Source organism: Cydia fagiglandana, chromosome 22, assembly GCF_963556715.1.
Source record: "Cydia fagiglandana chromosome 22, ilCydFagi1.1, whole genome shotgun sequence".
In the NCBI taxonomy this organism is placed as follows: domain Eukaryota; kingdom Metazoa; phylum Arthropoda; class Insecta; order Lepidoptera; family Tortricidae; genus Cydia; species Cydia fagiglandana.
The window spans coordinates 2,297,015-2,311,681 of NC_085953.1; the positions used below are offsets into that span (position 1 = coordinate 2,297,015).

A 14,667-nucleotide genomic window follows, 5' to 3' on the forward strand; every position below is an offset into this window, starting at 1 on the left:
AGTATAATATTATTCACCAACTTTTCCTCTACCAGTCACCAGAATCAAAGTTTGCATACTGCCATATTACATAGTTTTATCGAAATTAAAAATTATCCTGTGACGTCTCCAATTGGGCCCCCCTTTCTGTGACGCACCTGCAATAGCATTCGTCTTTGTATGGGAGCTCCCTTAGTAGCCCGGCAGGTGCGTCTGGGAGTAGACACATGAAATTTGGGTGATTTTCGTGCGCGATAGCGATTTTGACGTATTTTTATAAAATCGTAATTAATGTTTTTCTTACAATTTCTTTAAGTTTTTCAATGTGTTTTAATAAACGAACATATTTACTAGTGGTTTATTGTGCTACAATCAAATTTTGATAACGGTGAATGTGAAAAAGTGAGGCATGAATGTGTATACCTAGCATTCAAGTAATTACGTTACTAGTCATAGTTTTGATGGTATAATTGTGAATTATAAGCCTGCTGGCGCTCGATCATCACCTCTTACAAGGTAAGAACCTTTCTGACAAGTATTGTGGCATAATTCTTGTATATTTCACGCCTTATGTTTGGTGCAGATGCATTCATCATATAAAGTTGGATGAATCATCGCCTGACAGGAAAAGTGGTGGACGTTTTACGTCCAGAACTTAACGCGGCGGTGCCTTACAGGGAACTCTAAAAGTGTAATGCGGACGAGATTGACGCTTTTGAGAAGTGGTGTTGGCGTAAAATGCTGCGTATACCTTGAACAGCTAGAAAAACAAACCACTCTATTTTAGAGAGCTCAACATTGCCCTTTCGGCTCTCTGCAATATGCCATGAGTGGGCCTTTAGATTCTTCAGACATATGATGCGGTCTCCAACGCAGGATGTGTAGTATCACATAATTTTAGGTCGAATGAATGGCGAACGTGCTTGGGATGGGGCATGTATGAGATGGACACAATATGACAATGATAAGCAATGAGGGAACAAAACAGAAGTAGAAAAATGTTTGAAGACGCCAGCAATGAGTCTTTAGAGCAAAGATCTTGACTCTAGGCAGTCAGAAATCTCAGCCATCAAGTTCATCGACCACGATGAATGAATGCTATAACATGCGATGTCATATAAGATCACATCTTGACTACGTCATGTGACAGACATGCTTATGCATCCGAATTGTAGAGCATTTGTTGTCATATAGCGTATAAAAAATATACTTCATATTGACGCGGATTGCATAGCATTCGCCTTGCATAGCATTACGCGTCATATACAAACCTAAAATATATACTTGCAGTGACAGGAATGCTATAACAGTCCCAAAATCTCCATACAAAATTTAGGTGTCCAAACGGTGTGACTGAGCGTCCGCGAACGTGTTAATATGAGAACGTAAATAAAACATGATTTAGGACTATAACTTACTTGTAATCCTAGACTGTACATCTTGACTAACATTTCTAAAGTAAAAAGTGCTACGAAAAAGGCGTTCCCGTACTCTTGAAACAAATCCAGCCAGCTTGGTTGCCTGTAATAAAAATGTAATCAATAAAAGTCTAAAAGCTTTCATACCTACTTATATTATTTTAACACTTTTTTCCGCAATGATTAATGTTATCCTCAGAGTTACTTACTATACTTTAATTTCTATCCAATTTAGAGGATTGCTCTTTTTACCTAATAAAAATTTCTTTACATTTCCTGTGTTTTCTTGTTCAGGATAATTATTGTGTTCATTGTGTGTTTTAAAATCATACTGTTATTTAATTCTTTTCTTATATTAAACCTTTGTTCACTTTAAAGCCCTCTCATTTTCCTGCCTTTCAAATTAAACATACTCACTGATAATGCTCGCTGGCCAACACCACAGTGTTTAGGAACACGAGAAGAATGATCAGCCAGTAAAACGTCTGCGATTTCACGGCTTTCCGACAGCTGCGCTTCATTCTTCGATTAATCTGGGGACAACATTATAAAGAAAGTTAAATTATTATTCCTTTTAATCTCACATTAGGTAAATGATTCGGTTAAATTATGTTCTAATGTATGGGCAAGAAAAACAAATTATAGCCAGCATTCAATGAATGTAGTATGATACCTTTGGGTATGGTGCTTTACGCACACTAGCGTCCCTCCCCCTCCCCCTGACGCAACCCCCCCTTTTAGCTTGAAATATGTCCCGGTTTACGGTTTTTTTTTATTTTTGAGAAAAGTATTAGAGTTAGGAAAAAAGTGTCGAGGTAAGAAATAATCCTTAATAAATTTTAAACAAAAAAGGTTATATACAACTTTTTGGTAAGACTCACCATTTTCACGTATTAACTTGTTGAAGTTCAATATACGTTAGTACGTGATAGTACTGAAATAAAACTAATACGGAGAATAAGCTTGCAAGCTTATTCTTCGTGAAGGTTTCTTTCAGTACTGTGATACGACGCATCATGCGTCGTATCAAAAAAATGAATATAACCTTTTTTTGTTAAGAATGTAATAGGGAACATTTCTTTCATTGATACTTTTTTCCTATATTGTATACTTTCCCCAAAAAACAAAAAACACTCTCAACCGGGACATATTTCAAGCTAAAAGGGGGGGTTGCGTCAGGGGGAGGGGGAGGGACGCTAGTGTGCGTAAAGCACCATATCCAAAGGTATCATACTACATTCATAGAATGCTGGCTATAATTCGTTTTTCAAAAAACACAATTTGACCGAATCAAAAACATAACTAATACCTTGAATTTCAGTTAGATTTATTTAATGATTGAGATTTAGGGTTAGTTGCACCAAAAACAATTAGCGGCAGTTGATCAATGACATTCAGCAGTGATCTATGCAACTTCCCATACTATAAAATTTAGCGAACGCTTTAACGGTGACGGATGGTTTGATGCAACCGGCCCTTAATTCAGTAACTAGCTTAGAAGGTTTAAGTAAATGTGTTGATATGATCCTAAGATAAAACTTGAATTCTCAAAAATCATTCAATCACTTTTTTGCCTCACCTTTTACGATCGTTATTAAGACATTACAAATAATAGTGGGTACTTACTTTATCGAAGTCTTGCTTCCAGAGTTTGCAAATGCAGCTCTTCTTCTGTGGTTCACTCATCTCCACTCCCAAATGGTCTGATGAGTCGTGGTTTTCTGCTGTTCCTGCTCCTGTACAAGCAGCAATTACAAATTAAGCAAAAAAATAAGCAATGGAAATGAGCGGCCAGGTATCAGATATTGGGAACGCCTATAGCCTTTCAGGGGTTATAATGTCATTGGTGTTATCTATTTTAAAATTAACTTGGGCCAGTGTATTTTCCTTCAGTCCATTAATGTATTTATCGTAATCAACCCTAGCACCTATCATTCATTAGCTATCATTGTGGCACTCTTTGGAGGAGGCCTATGTCCAGCAGTGGACGTCCTCTGGCTGATATGATGATGATGAATCAACCCTAGCGTCGTATCGCAGGCGCGTTGAAGGTCGTCTTGTTTTATTGTTTAGTTATTTAAAACGCTCAGTATTCACTTTTTCAATGAGATAATTATCCATTCTTTGAGCTTTGTCTCCTATTAAAAATCATTAGTGTATTTTTTGTTTTACCTAAACTATACTCCCTCAACTGGTCAGCAGTGTCGTTCTGATCCGCCAGGGGCTCCAAGTACTCTGCCTGCGTGATCCAGTCGAGGTAGCCCTTCAGATCCTCTTCTAACTGCTGCTTCTCGCGAAGTTTCTGGAAGTCTCCCCGGTTTTTCGCCTTTTCTCTCTCTTTTGAGAATTCTCTGAAATATAATATTAAGTAAGATTTAATCGAAGAAACAATCTTCAAAATTATCAGTCACAATCCTAGTCTTTCGGTTGATAAAAAAGAGACAATTGAAAAATCTCACGTAGTTAGAAGACGTTGATATTTACTTTAACTTTCAATGGGGTCCTACTTTCAAAACGTCGGAGATAAACTGGAAGTTTATGTATACACAATTATTAAGTCCCTTTATATAGGCTTTAACGATTCAGTATAATTTGATTCAATGTTAATAATTCGTACTTACCCAGACAACACACCGAGAATTAGGTTCATGACGAAAAAAGCTCCCAATATGACCATCGACACGAAATAAATCCACTCCCAGCTGTTGCCCATCGCGTCTTGAATCTGAAAATCACCACAAAAATTGACAAATTGTCCGTGTTTCCGTGTGTCAAGTTAGGATCAGTCTTAATTTCGTAGTTAATTAAAATGGCCCCAAAATACCTCCTTGTGGTATACACGGGTATACCTGAGCATTTATAGTAACTTAAAACAAGCTTTCGGAAGATATGTACACATAATATTCATCCGGCGGTTTTCTTCTACAGTTCGCTTTTCCCAACTGATTCTCGTGAAAATTTGTAAGCAGGTTTGATAATGGAGTTTTTTCATCGATCCAGTTTTTGTGTTATTTTCAAAAAAAAAGCTTGTTTAAATTGAGTACTCACATTATACATAACTTCAGTCCACCCTTCCAAAGTAATGCACTGGAATACCGTCAACATGGACAGCCCGAAGTTATCGAAGTTGGTGATGCCGAAATTGGGCCCGATCCAGCCTTCGCGGCACACCATCTCAGAGCCCAAGCTTGAGCAGTTGAAACCGTTATCCAAGTCGCAGGGGTGGGGAGAGTCCATCATCTCGTCTGAAAAAAAGGCGAAGTATTTTTGAAAAATGAAGAATTGAATGTTTCATTTAGGTGACCACACTTTGAAGATGCCAGATGTAGGCATCGTTCTTCAGATTGAGTTAATGATTACGAGTAAATTAATCATTAGTGGCTCGTGCTAGTGTGCGATGCTCACAGGTAGAGAGGATACAAATAGGGGAAAGAAATCTGTTGCTGCCAATAAGTGATATACCGTCGAATTTTTTAGTGTAATGTCATTATGACTCACGGCTAATCAACTAACTTAATGGCTCATTAACCCAAAACCACTGTCAGCCTCAGTCAAACATCTGTTTAATGTAAGTTTAATCTTGCACAGTCTCCCATCGTCACATAAAGATCGCACAAACCCGGTTCAATATCTTCAACCCATCGATATCTCGGGCGACTGCCTAGCTTTTATCCCACATATGCCACTTCAGGATTTAGAATCGCCTCACCCATTAATTCGATGGGGCTGATTTAGCAGATAGATATCTAGATCGATAGATGACTCATGACTTTAAATTAAATAATTACTGGTGTGTTTGTTGAAGCAAGTCTTGTGCATTTTCCCGGAGAACAGCTCAAGGCCGATGATGGCGTAGATGATGATGACGAAGATGACCAGCAGCGCGATGTGGAGCAGCGGGATCATCGCTTTCAGGATGGAGTTCAGCACGATCTGGAGACCTGGAAATTGGGAGATGTTTGTAATTTTAAAGTGTAGTTGTCATATGTTGAATTTTTCAACACTTTATTCGGCTCGAGACAATCAAGAGCGTTTGTCAAGTTTTTGATTTTAGACCAAGACCTTATATATAGAAAAAAATACTTACTTGGTACTCCAGAGACGAGCCTCAGAGGTCGGAGCACCCTGAATGCCCGCAGCGCCTTTACGTCGAACGCGTCTTTGAATATGCTCGACAGTACCGTGCTCACCATTCTGAAATGAGACAGACATGATTATTTATTACTACTTTTACTTTTGGGGGTGAAATTCATCTCTATCATATCAGTTTAGCGGCGTCCACTGCTTAACAAGAGCTTCAGCCAATGATCTCCAAAACGATCGATCATTCGTTACTCATTAAAAAACTACGGGCAATTTAGATTAGATCAAATTGTTTTGGGGCCTTAAGAATCTTTCTTCTGTAGTGGGAATCTGTTTTACGAGTAATTATGGCGTCCGTATACTGCCACCTAGCTAATAAATAATAAATAAATATTATAGGACATTTTTACATAAATTGACTAAGCCCCACGGTAAGCTCAAGAAGGCTTGTGTTGTGGGTACTCAGACAACGATATATATAATATATATAAATACTTAAATATATAGAAAACAACCATGACTCAGGAACAAATATCTGTATCATAATACAAATAAATGCCCTTACCAGGATTCGAACCCAGGACCATCGGCTTCATAGGCAGGGTCACTACCCACTAGGCCAGATCGGTCGTCAGCTACGAGGCCATTTGAGTGAGAGAGTGAATTGATCAAGTTTCATTGACCCAAGCCCCAGTAAGTTCGAGATCGTATCACCGTCTTTCTTTCGTGTCGGGAACATTATGTATATCACAGGAAAAGGCACTACTCAAGTTTCCACTTACCCAATAACGACGATGGTAAAATCCAGCAAATTCCATCCATTCCTCAGATAGGAGCCAGCGTGCATCACAAACCCGTACGCAAAGATCTTCATCAAGCACTCCCCTGTGAAGATGACCAGGAACACGTATTCTATTTTCTCCTGAAAATTTTAAAGAAGCAGCTTTAGAAGAAGACAAACAATTTTTTATGACGTGATGTGTGTGTGTGATGTGTTTTGACGAGGTCTTGGTTTAAAAATTTCGTAAACCGAAAGCATCTTTTCATGATTATTTTTGTAAATCAAAAAGGTCAACTCTTATCTTTCCAGTAAGTCTTTTAGAAGAAAATAAAAACTGGTCGAAAAACTTCCTACTGACTAGTGGTCAGCTCGAAAGAATGAGCTGCGCAACGAACGGCTTGGGACGCTCAACGAATGCTACTTGATTTTGCAAAGGAATATTTTGCGTGGATTATCTTATCTTCTTCTATTTCAGCGAATATGCGCCCACTGTTAAGGTTTACTCACGCTAGACCCGGCCGAGGCCGGGCCGGAGCTTCCGGCGCTTCGTTTTCTATGAAAAGCATCACGTGATCACCGATCAGCCGTAGGTTCATGACGAATATCATAGAAAATGACATGTCGGATGCCTCGCCCCGGGCACGGCCCGGTCTAGCGTGAGTCATCCTTTAGGCATACTCTCCATTTCTTGTCCAAGCAGCCCGATGTGCTGCTCCTCTCCTCTAGACTGGGCCTACAATCTTTTTAATATCATGCTCCCATCTGGATTTCTGGATTTTCCTGGATTATGTGCTCTTAACTCAGCACAGAGTTGGTGTAGTTGGTGTTTATTATGGTAAGGCATGAGACACCGAGCACTGGGCAAAGATGATGGTCAGAATTCACCAGTAAGGATGCAGGGTTTGTAGACTTACCAGCACAGAGTTGCTGTAGGTAGTTGGTCTTAATTATGGCAGGCGTGGCTCACTCCGCGATTTCGTCGCTTTGCTACAGGGAGCTAAAAGTACATCCGTTCGACCCCAATTTTGGGGTTTGCCATAAGCCGCGCGTGGCGCTGTCGCCACCTAGCGGCCATATCTGTGCTGATCGTGACAGACGCGTTTTGTTAGAGAGTGAGTCTTCTGTACCTAGTACTATTATTTATTCTGTGACTATGGTAAGGCATGAGACACCGAGCAGTGGGCTAAGATGGTGAGAATTCACCAGGCCTGGAGTAAGGATCCAGGGTTTGTAGACTTACCAGCACAGAGTTGGTGTAGTTGGAATCGCTGTTGGGGTAGGGCGTGAACACCGCCAGCGCGATGCAGTTGGCGAAGATGGTGGTCAGGATCATCCATCCGAACGGTCAGGAGGGTCCAGTGTCTGAAGACTCACCAGTAGAATTGATGTAGTTCGTCTTTGTTTGGGTAAGGCGTGAGACAACGAGCAGCGGGTTAAGTTGGTGGTCAGGATTCACCTGGTTTGCAATGAGAACACAGGTTCTGAAGATACTTGCACGGAGTTGGTGGTGTGATGGTTGGTATTTATGGTAAGGCATGAGACACCGGGCAGTGGGCTAAGATGGTGAGAATTCACCAGGTCTGGAGTAAGGGTGTAGGTTTTGTAGACTTACCAGCACAGAGTTGGTGTAGTTGGAATCGCTGTTGGGGTAAGGCGTGAACACCGCCAAAGCGATGCAGTTGGCGAAGATGGTGGTCAGGATCATCCATTCGAACGGTCTGAATGCTGGTTAAGGAACTCACAAAATGCAACATTGTATAAGTATAATATTTATAATATAACACTTTAATCTCTCGCGTTTTGTACACACATTTAATTACACAAACGGGTCTACCGCGATATAATTTCATCGTTTTTAACTTAAATTTCGACGTAGACCCGGTAGGCGTTATATCGCGGTAGACCCGTTTGTGTAATTAAATATATAATATTTGTAATCCGTAAGTTTTAAACTGTCATAATTATATTATAAATATAATTATGACAGTCCTATGTTTGAGCGAGACAACGCTATGCTCGTATTATAGCGATATCCCGCTCACACACCAGAGCGACGTGCGAATCGCGTCCAATGTGAAACTGATAACTGCCTATGGGGCAGATTTTAGGTATCTGGAGAGGAGCCAAGAGCACAGTAAGTATATTCATGGTTTAAAGCAGTAGATCAACTGATTGGGAACACTGGAAACCTTACTGACCATATAGTGGCACTCCGGGAGTGCCGACAGAAGTGAAAACATTTAAAAAACATAGGTAATTATTCTATTTGGAATAAGTAGTGGGTTATTAGTAATAAATAATTGTGTGGATCCGAGAACACGAAACCCGAAAACACGAGATGAGAACCTCCAGGAACACAACTTACACAACACTACAGCATACAGAGTAAATAGCATTGCTATTATGGCTGTAGTTTTTTCTATAAGGTGGAGGTACTTCCCCTTTAGGCTGTTCTAGATTCGAGCGAAATGGGTGCCATTAATTTATTACGTAAGACGATTTTTGCCAGTTTTGGTTTGGTGGTTGCGTATATAAATTGTTATGTTTAAACTAGTGATGTACCGACTATTGATTTGGCCGACTAGCCGACTAGCCGACTAATCGGCGCTCGAATGGCCGATTAGTCGGCCGACTAGTCGGCTAGTCGGGCAGATCATTAGTTTCGTATAATTTCAGGTGAAAAACAATAGTTTTGCTCCTTTGGTTGCGCTATTCATCATATATTATTAGCTTAGCTAAAAGGTGTTCTCTACAGGTTCAAAGACCTATCACAAGAATCCTCGTTCGATTTCGGTATTTCTTTTATTTTGCGATCCTGAGCAGACCGTCAGTATAACTTGTAGGACGTATTTCCAAGGCTCTATTTCCCGTACGTAGTCGCCAGTTAAGAACCTATCACCTATGGTCAGCGTCTTTACGAGATTACGAGCAACGTGCCCTGTTTATAAGTCTCTAAATTTTGCAATAACATTAACAGTTCCCCATGGCTCCACCATTAAAAAAAAAACAAAAACGGGATAGTAATAAAATCATTTAACTTTAGAACATGGCCATGAATTTACACGAGAATCAGTTGAGATCGACAACACGAGAGGAAAACACCAGCTCACCAACATACGATGACGATCAAACGGCCAAATTATATGAACAAAAGTTTTCGTCTGCACCCTGAATAGGTATTTTGGTAAAATAGACATAAAACATATGGCAAATATTGACTGTTGATTTCTTTTTTTTCTGTTTTCTTTCACTAATAAAGTGCCGACTAATCGGCCATTTTTGCCGACTAGTCGCTGACTAATCGCCGACTACAAATGTGGCCGGATAGTCGGCTTTCCCGACTAGTCGGCGACTAGTCGGTACATCCCTAGTTTAAACTGTGGCAAGTGTCAGGAACCGGAAACGCGGGGCGCGTGGGACGGCGCGTGAATTACGAATGGGACTTCAAAAACTCGATGTCAGTTCGTTGAACTTGGAGATATAAGAAAAACGAGAAGACTTTCGTATATAATAATATATTAAATCGAACAACACCGGTAAGTAAACGTGAGCGACCGAACGTCTACCATACGTACTACTAGCGACCCATGGCCAGTTTCGGAACTAAACATAAAAACTAAAGTGCTGTCTATGACAGCAACCAAATCAGCCAATATCAAATTTCTATATTCAATAGTTGAAACGGGGCAGGCGGAATTTGAAATGTTTGTGTATGTTTCACATTGTTTCAACGTCTCTCTCTTGCTGAATGTCCGATTCATACTAGTGTAAATAGGTTCCAATTTTGCGTCCACTTAGAGGTAAATAAAATAACCAACGGAAACGCCATGTCTATTATTTTCGGTACAAAATAGTCTGCCGTTTTTTGCGGGGGAGGGGTACATCAAATGTATAGATACGTCATGTCAGATAAACGTCACTCCATACATGTGGTTGACCATTGGCCGCCTATTTTCGACAGAGGGGAACACCTGTTAATGACCACTCCGTTTGGTTATATTCTCTAAGTGCGTCCATGTTCGCTAATACCATAGACAAAATTGCAAGTTCATAATTAAAATAAGAATAATAAAAAATAATGATAGGGGGCTATTCATAAATTACGTCATTACAAATTGAGGGGGGGGGGGTCTGGACATCGGATGGGAAAGTACAAACGATTATATGTGACGTTCCATAGAAAAGGTACCTTATGGCGGTTGGCGCTTACGTCGCATAGCGCCGCAATAATATTGGAGCGGCGTTAATAATAGCGCAAGCGCCAACCGCCATAAGGTACCTTTACCCGTGGGACGTCACATATTTTTAAAGAGGGCGGTACATCCACAAAATACTAGCATAAAGGGACGTGCGGAGAGTGCAACAGCTTATATCGACTGGTTTAAAATTTGCTCTAGTGCGGTAAACTATCTGGCCGCGTAGCCAAGACGTCAATCGCTTACGCTTCGTAGCGATCAAAACGCAACTGTCACTGTCACACCAATATGGAAGAGTGATAGAGAGACATAATGCTTTTCGTTGTCGAAGCGATAGCGATTGTAACCTTGGCTAGGCCGGCAGGGCCGCTCCCGCGCACCCCGCCTTCCCCGTTCGTCCCCTAGCTTTGACAAACGTAAAACTGGTATTTAAAAACTTAATCTAATTGCGTCGCTCACAAGGGTTGAGTGGAGGAAAGAAGGGGAGGCCCAGCAGTGGGACATTAAACTAGGCTATTAATAAAAATATATCTTAGGCGCAAGTACCTTACGCCTGAATCAAAAAATATTATTTCAAAACGCTGCCAGTTTTTCTTTCTAATTCTCAAAGTGATCTCGCGTATTTATTTTCGTTCAATCTCCATAACGACTATTTTAAATTTACAACCGCGATAAAAGTAGTTGGATTATCTTGTTCGCTCAATAAATCAGATTGATGGCTGCCTCGTTTTTAACTGACGGACGCGTGATTATTTTTATGTTTTAGTGAGATTTGATGTATGTATGTGTATATGCTTTATTTTATACAACATGCCCCGACCTCCAGTCTAGTCAAATAAATTGATTATAAGCGCGCGGTTGTTTTATGCGATATACGCAGCAAAGTTTGGGGTAAAGTTAAATGAAAATAAAAATAGGTGCCAGACAATCATATAGTGTACCTACCACTCATACTCCTTGGTGGTAAAACTGCGTTATTAGCACTTTACTATTACTTGGATGTGCAGGCTATAGGCTATGGTGACCGCTCATCATCAGGCGGGCCGTATGATTGTCTGGCATCTATTTTGATTTTCGTTTAACGCTGCGTTTACCACATTACCGCGTTCCACGTTGGATAGCTACGTATATATACAACCTCTCCCTAATTTAAAACTAATTACCTAGAATTCAATGAAAAGTTATTATATTATGAATTTAAAATAACTATGTTAATATTTTGATATTTCCATTATAGTTCGTTTTTTTTAGCATTAGAAAGAACTTCGCAGAAGTAAGCTTGTGGTTCCAAATCCGGCACTTTTAGCGGTAATAATTTGAAGTAAATTATATGTATTGACCATGCTACATTAGATAATTCAATAATTATTAACAATTAAAGAGCCTGATAAAAACTGCACGCTTACTTCTGTGGAGTTCTTTCTAATGCTAAAAAAAACGAACTATAGTTGAAATTTATAGAATTTGAATACCCATAGCACGAGTACAGGTTTCATTATCTAAGAAGATAAATTGTTTCAAGATAACCCTGATTCAATTCTCATAATAAACCCTCTCTCGGCCCCCGCGACTCTAAAGGCTTTATAAACTGATGGATCTTCAAAACACCAAACCAACTCCGATTTATAAGGTATAATTTTCGTCTCTTATGACATAATGTGCTATTAAAAGCCCATGTGCTCGATTGTTGCGGATTGCGGCCGCAAATATAATTGTTTACTTAGCGCGGGTGGCCGATTGAGCTCCGGCGGATAAACGGCTTAAATATTGTGGTTTCGAACGCATATTGCGCTAAAACTGCTAATTGCTTTTTCCGTATCCGTATACCAACTAAAGTAGCTACTTAGTTGATATAATTTTACCTGCATTTGTATGGAGCGTTTAAGTTCAATATAATGTGCGCATTGTATTACGGATATGTGCTTTCCTTACCAGTGTGTGGCGTTATGCTGTGGGGATGCGGAACGTTGGGATACGGACTGTTGAGGCATTCCATCTTCATGTTTCACAACTATTAACTATCTACCTATATAAACTGTGTAACGAAAACAATAGGTGTTAATTTTCTCTATTATAGATTTTCTCTAGATTATTTGACACAATTATTACCATTAGAGGCTGAAAATGTGATTGTCTACTTAGCGCAGGTGGCCGATTGAGTTCCAGGGATTAACTGCTTAAATATTGTGGTTACGAACGCATAATACGCATGTGGCGTGTATGTCTTCTTTTCTATATGTAGTAAAATTGTGGCGTTGAATAAATGTATTTTCTTTCTTTCTTTCATATTGCGTTAAAGGTGCTTATTGCTATGCGCGAGTTAATTGACGTCTTTGGTGGTCAAGATTAATTATTAATTCAAAAAATTGTACATTTTATTTGTATTTTGTGCAATAAAGTTTAAATAAATAAATACAATTGAAAAGGATACTTCCACTCAACTATATCGATGCAGACCTTCCTAATCGGGTTCTTGAGCGTGAGACAAAAGAGCGCGCGCTTCGGCCTCTCCTGCAGTACTTTAGGCCCCCGGCGGGCGGTCTTGCGGGGCGCGGGGACCGGGATCAGCGGCCCGTCCGGCTCGGGGGGGTCCGCCGGGGTCCCGGCAGGGGCCGCCGGGACCGGCTCCGGTTCTGGGGCGCTCATGGTTGCCTGGAAAGGAGAGGTAATAATAATTGCTACAAAATCTTCCTCGCAAAAATTTTACAACTGACTTACATCCAATCAAAAGTGGCTTCCTAGTTCCTCAGATCTACTACGTCTAGGATGATTATATAAGTAAGAAATCAGCACGCCAAATAAAATTTGCAATGACTGTATTAACTAAGCTTGGACTACCTACTCTCATTCATTTAATTGTGACGTTATCTATGAAAAGGGACCTTATTGTCGATGGCGCTTACAACCCACAGCGTCGCGCGGCATTGTATTTATATCGGAGCATCGTTAATAATGGCGTAAGCGCCATCGACATTAAGGTCCCTTTTCAAAGATAATGCCCCAATTATTGATTAATAAATGACAATCTAAATTTATACCTAAATAGATATGCGTATGAGGGCTACTTAGAAAAATTCTAGTATCTACTAAGCTAAAAGCACTTCGTACGTGGACATTGTTAACGCCCCTACAAAGTTTACCAAGACGCATTATAATTTTCGATACGTATCAAAATAATCGTATCGCTGGGGCGATGCGGTTGAAGCGGACTTGCGCGATCTCCATACCGATAACTGGCGGGAGATGGCACAAGATCGAGACAACTGGCGTGTACTCGTCTCGGAGGCCAAGACTCATTTTGGGTCGTTGCGCCAGTAGTAGTAGTATCAAAATAATATGAGCTATATATTTCCACAGTTGCTCAAATGTTGCCCAGATTTTGTTTTTCACACGGACCTTCAAAAGTAGGCACAAGCTGTCTATATTTAAACGTGAACTTACTAAATTTATACGTACTATAGTTATTTCCAATCGTGCGTGTGAGTTATTAATAAATATGACCTGACCCATTCTATTAATACATTATGACGTCAAAGACATTTTAAACTGGTGTCTATGAAAGAGATATTTGTTGAAATGAAATCCAGCTCAAAATATATCCCTCTCCAAATCTAAAAAGGTTAAAAAAATTGCTTCTTACCACAAAAAAGTTTCATTGAGATATGTATTACGGTTACGTGCCTTTTGTTTTTGAGTATGGCAATTCTGGTTTGGGGAAAAAAGGAGAACGTGGTGAAATTGGAACCACTACCATTCGAATCTTTTTGGGTTCGTTTAGAAAAGGGAGTTTAGATACATTCATTTAATATTTAATATCTTGTATATTTATAAATCTACCTTTAATGTAGTTTAGTCATGTAAGCCTGACCTGTAATTTATATTATCAATAAAATATGAGTATGAGTATATTTTGTATAAAATTCTTGAAACTATAACTATAACTTTATGTGCCTGAAATTTACGTAAATTCCTAAATTTTCACGTAAATAGTACATGTTTTCGCGAAATAATCGTTGTTAAAGTCAGTTATTATGAACAAAGTACATAAATGGCGTGTAGAATTATCGCTACAGTGTTAATTAATGTAAGCAGTCATTCACAACGACACGTAGGGTAATTATTTTGTTAACAAGCCTCCACGCCACATTTAATGTTGTGGTTGCATGAATATAGAAGGGAGGGCAATATTTTACTATACGCTTTATATTCC

At 39.7% G+C, this 14,667-nt stretch overlaps 1 protein-coding gene across 5 annotated transcripts in view; it reads right to left on the minus strand.

Moving 5' to 3' along the window:
* LOC134675548 (voltage-dependent calcium channel type D subunit alpha-1-like) overlaps positions 1-7,601 on the minus strand; it is a 54,456-nt gene extending 46,855 nt beyond the window's left edge. For all 5 annotated transcript variants that reach the window (XM_063533812.1, XM_063533813.1, XM_063533811.1 and 2 more), the window contains exons 1-10: positions 7,502-7,601; positions 6,263-6,402; positions 5,485-5,591; positions 5,186-5,338; positions 4,446-4,642; positions 4,019-4,122; positions 3,570-3,748; positions 3,024-3,133; positions 1,815-1,930; positions 1,398-1,500 (exon numbers count right to left, since the gene is read on the minus strand). In XM_063533812.1, the coding sequence (XP_063389882.1) occupies positions 1,398-1,500; positions 1,815-1,930; positions 3,024-3,133; positions 3,570-3,748; positions 4,019-4,122; positions 4,446-4,642; positions 5,186-5,338; positions 5,485-5,591; positions 6,263-6,402; positions 7,502-7,594 (1,302 nt within the window). In that variant the 5' untranslated portion in view covers positions 7,595-7,601. The remainder of the gene's footprint in view (positions 1-1,397; positions 1,501-1,814; positions 1,931-3,023; positions 3,134-3,569; positions 3,749-4,018; positions 4,123-4,445; positions 4,643-5,185; positions 5,339-5,484; positions 5,592-6,262; positions 6,403-7,501) is intronic.
* Between the last annotated feature and the right edge of the window lie 7,066 nt (positions 7,602-14,667).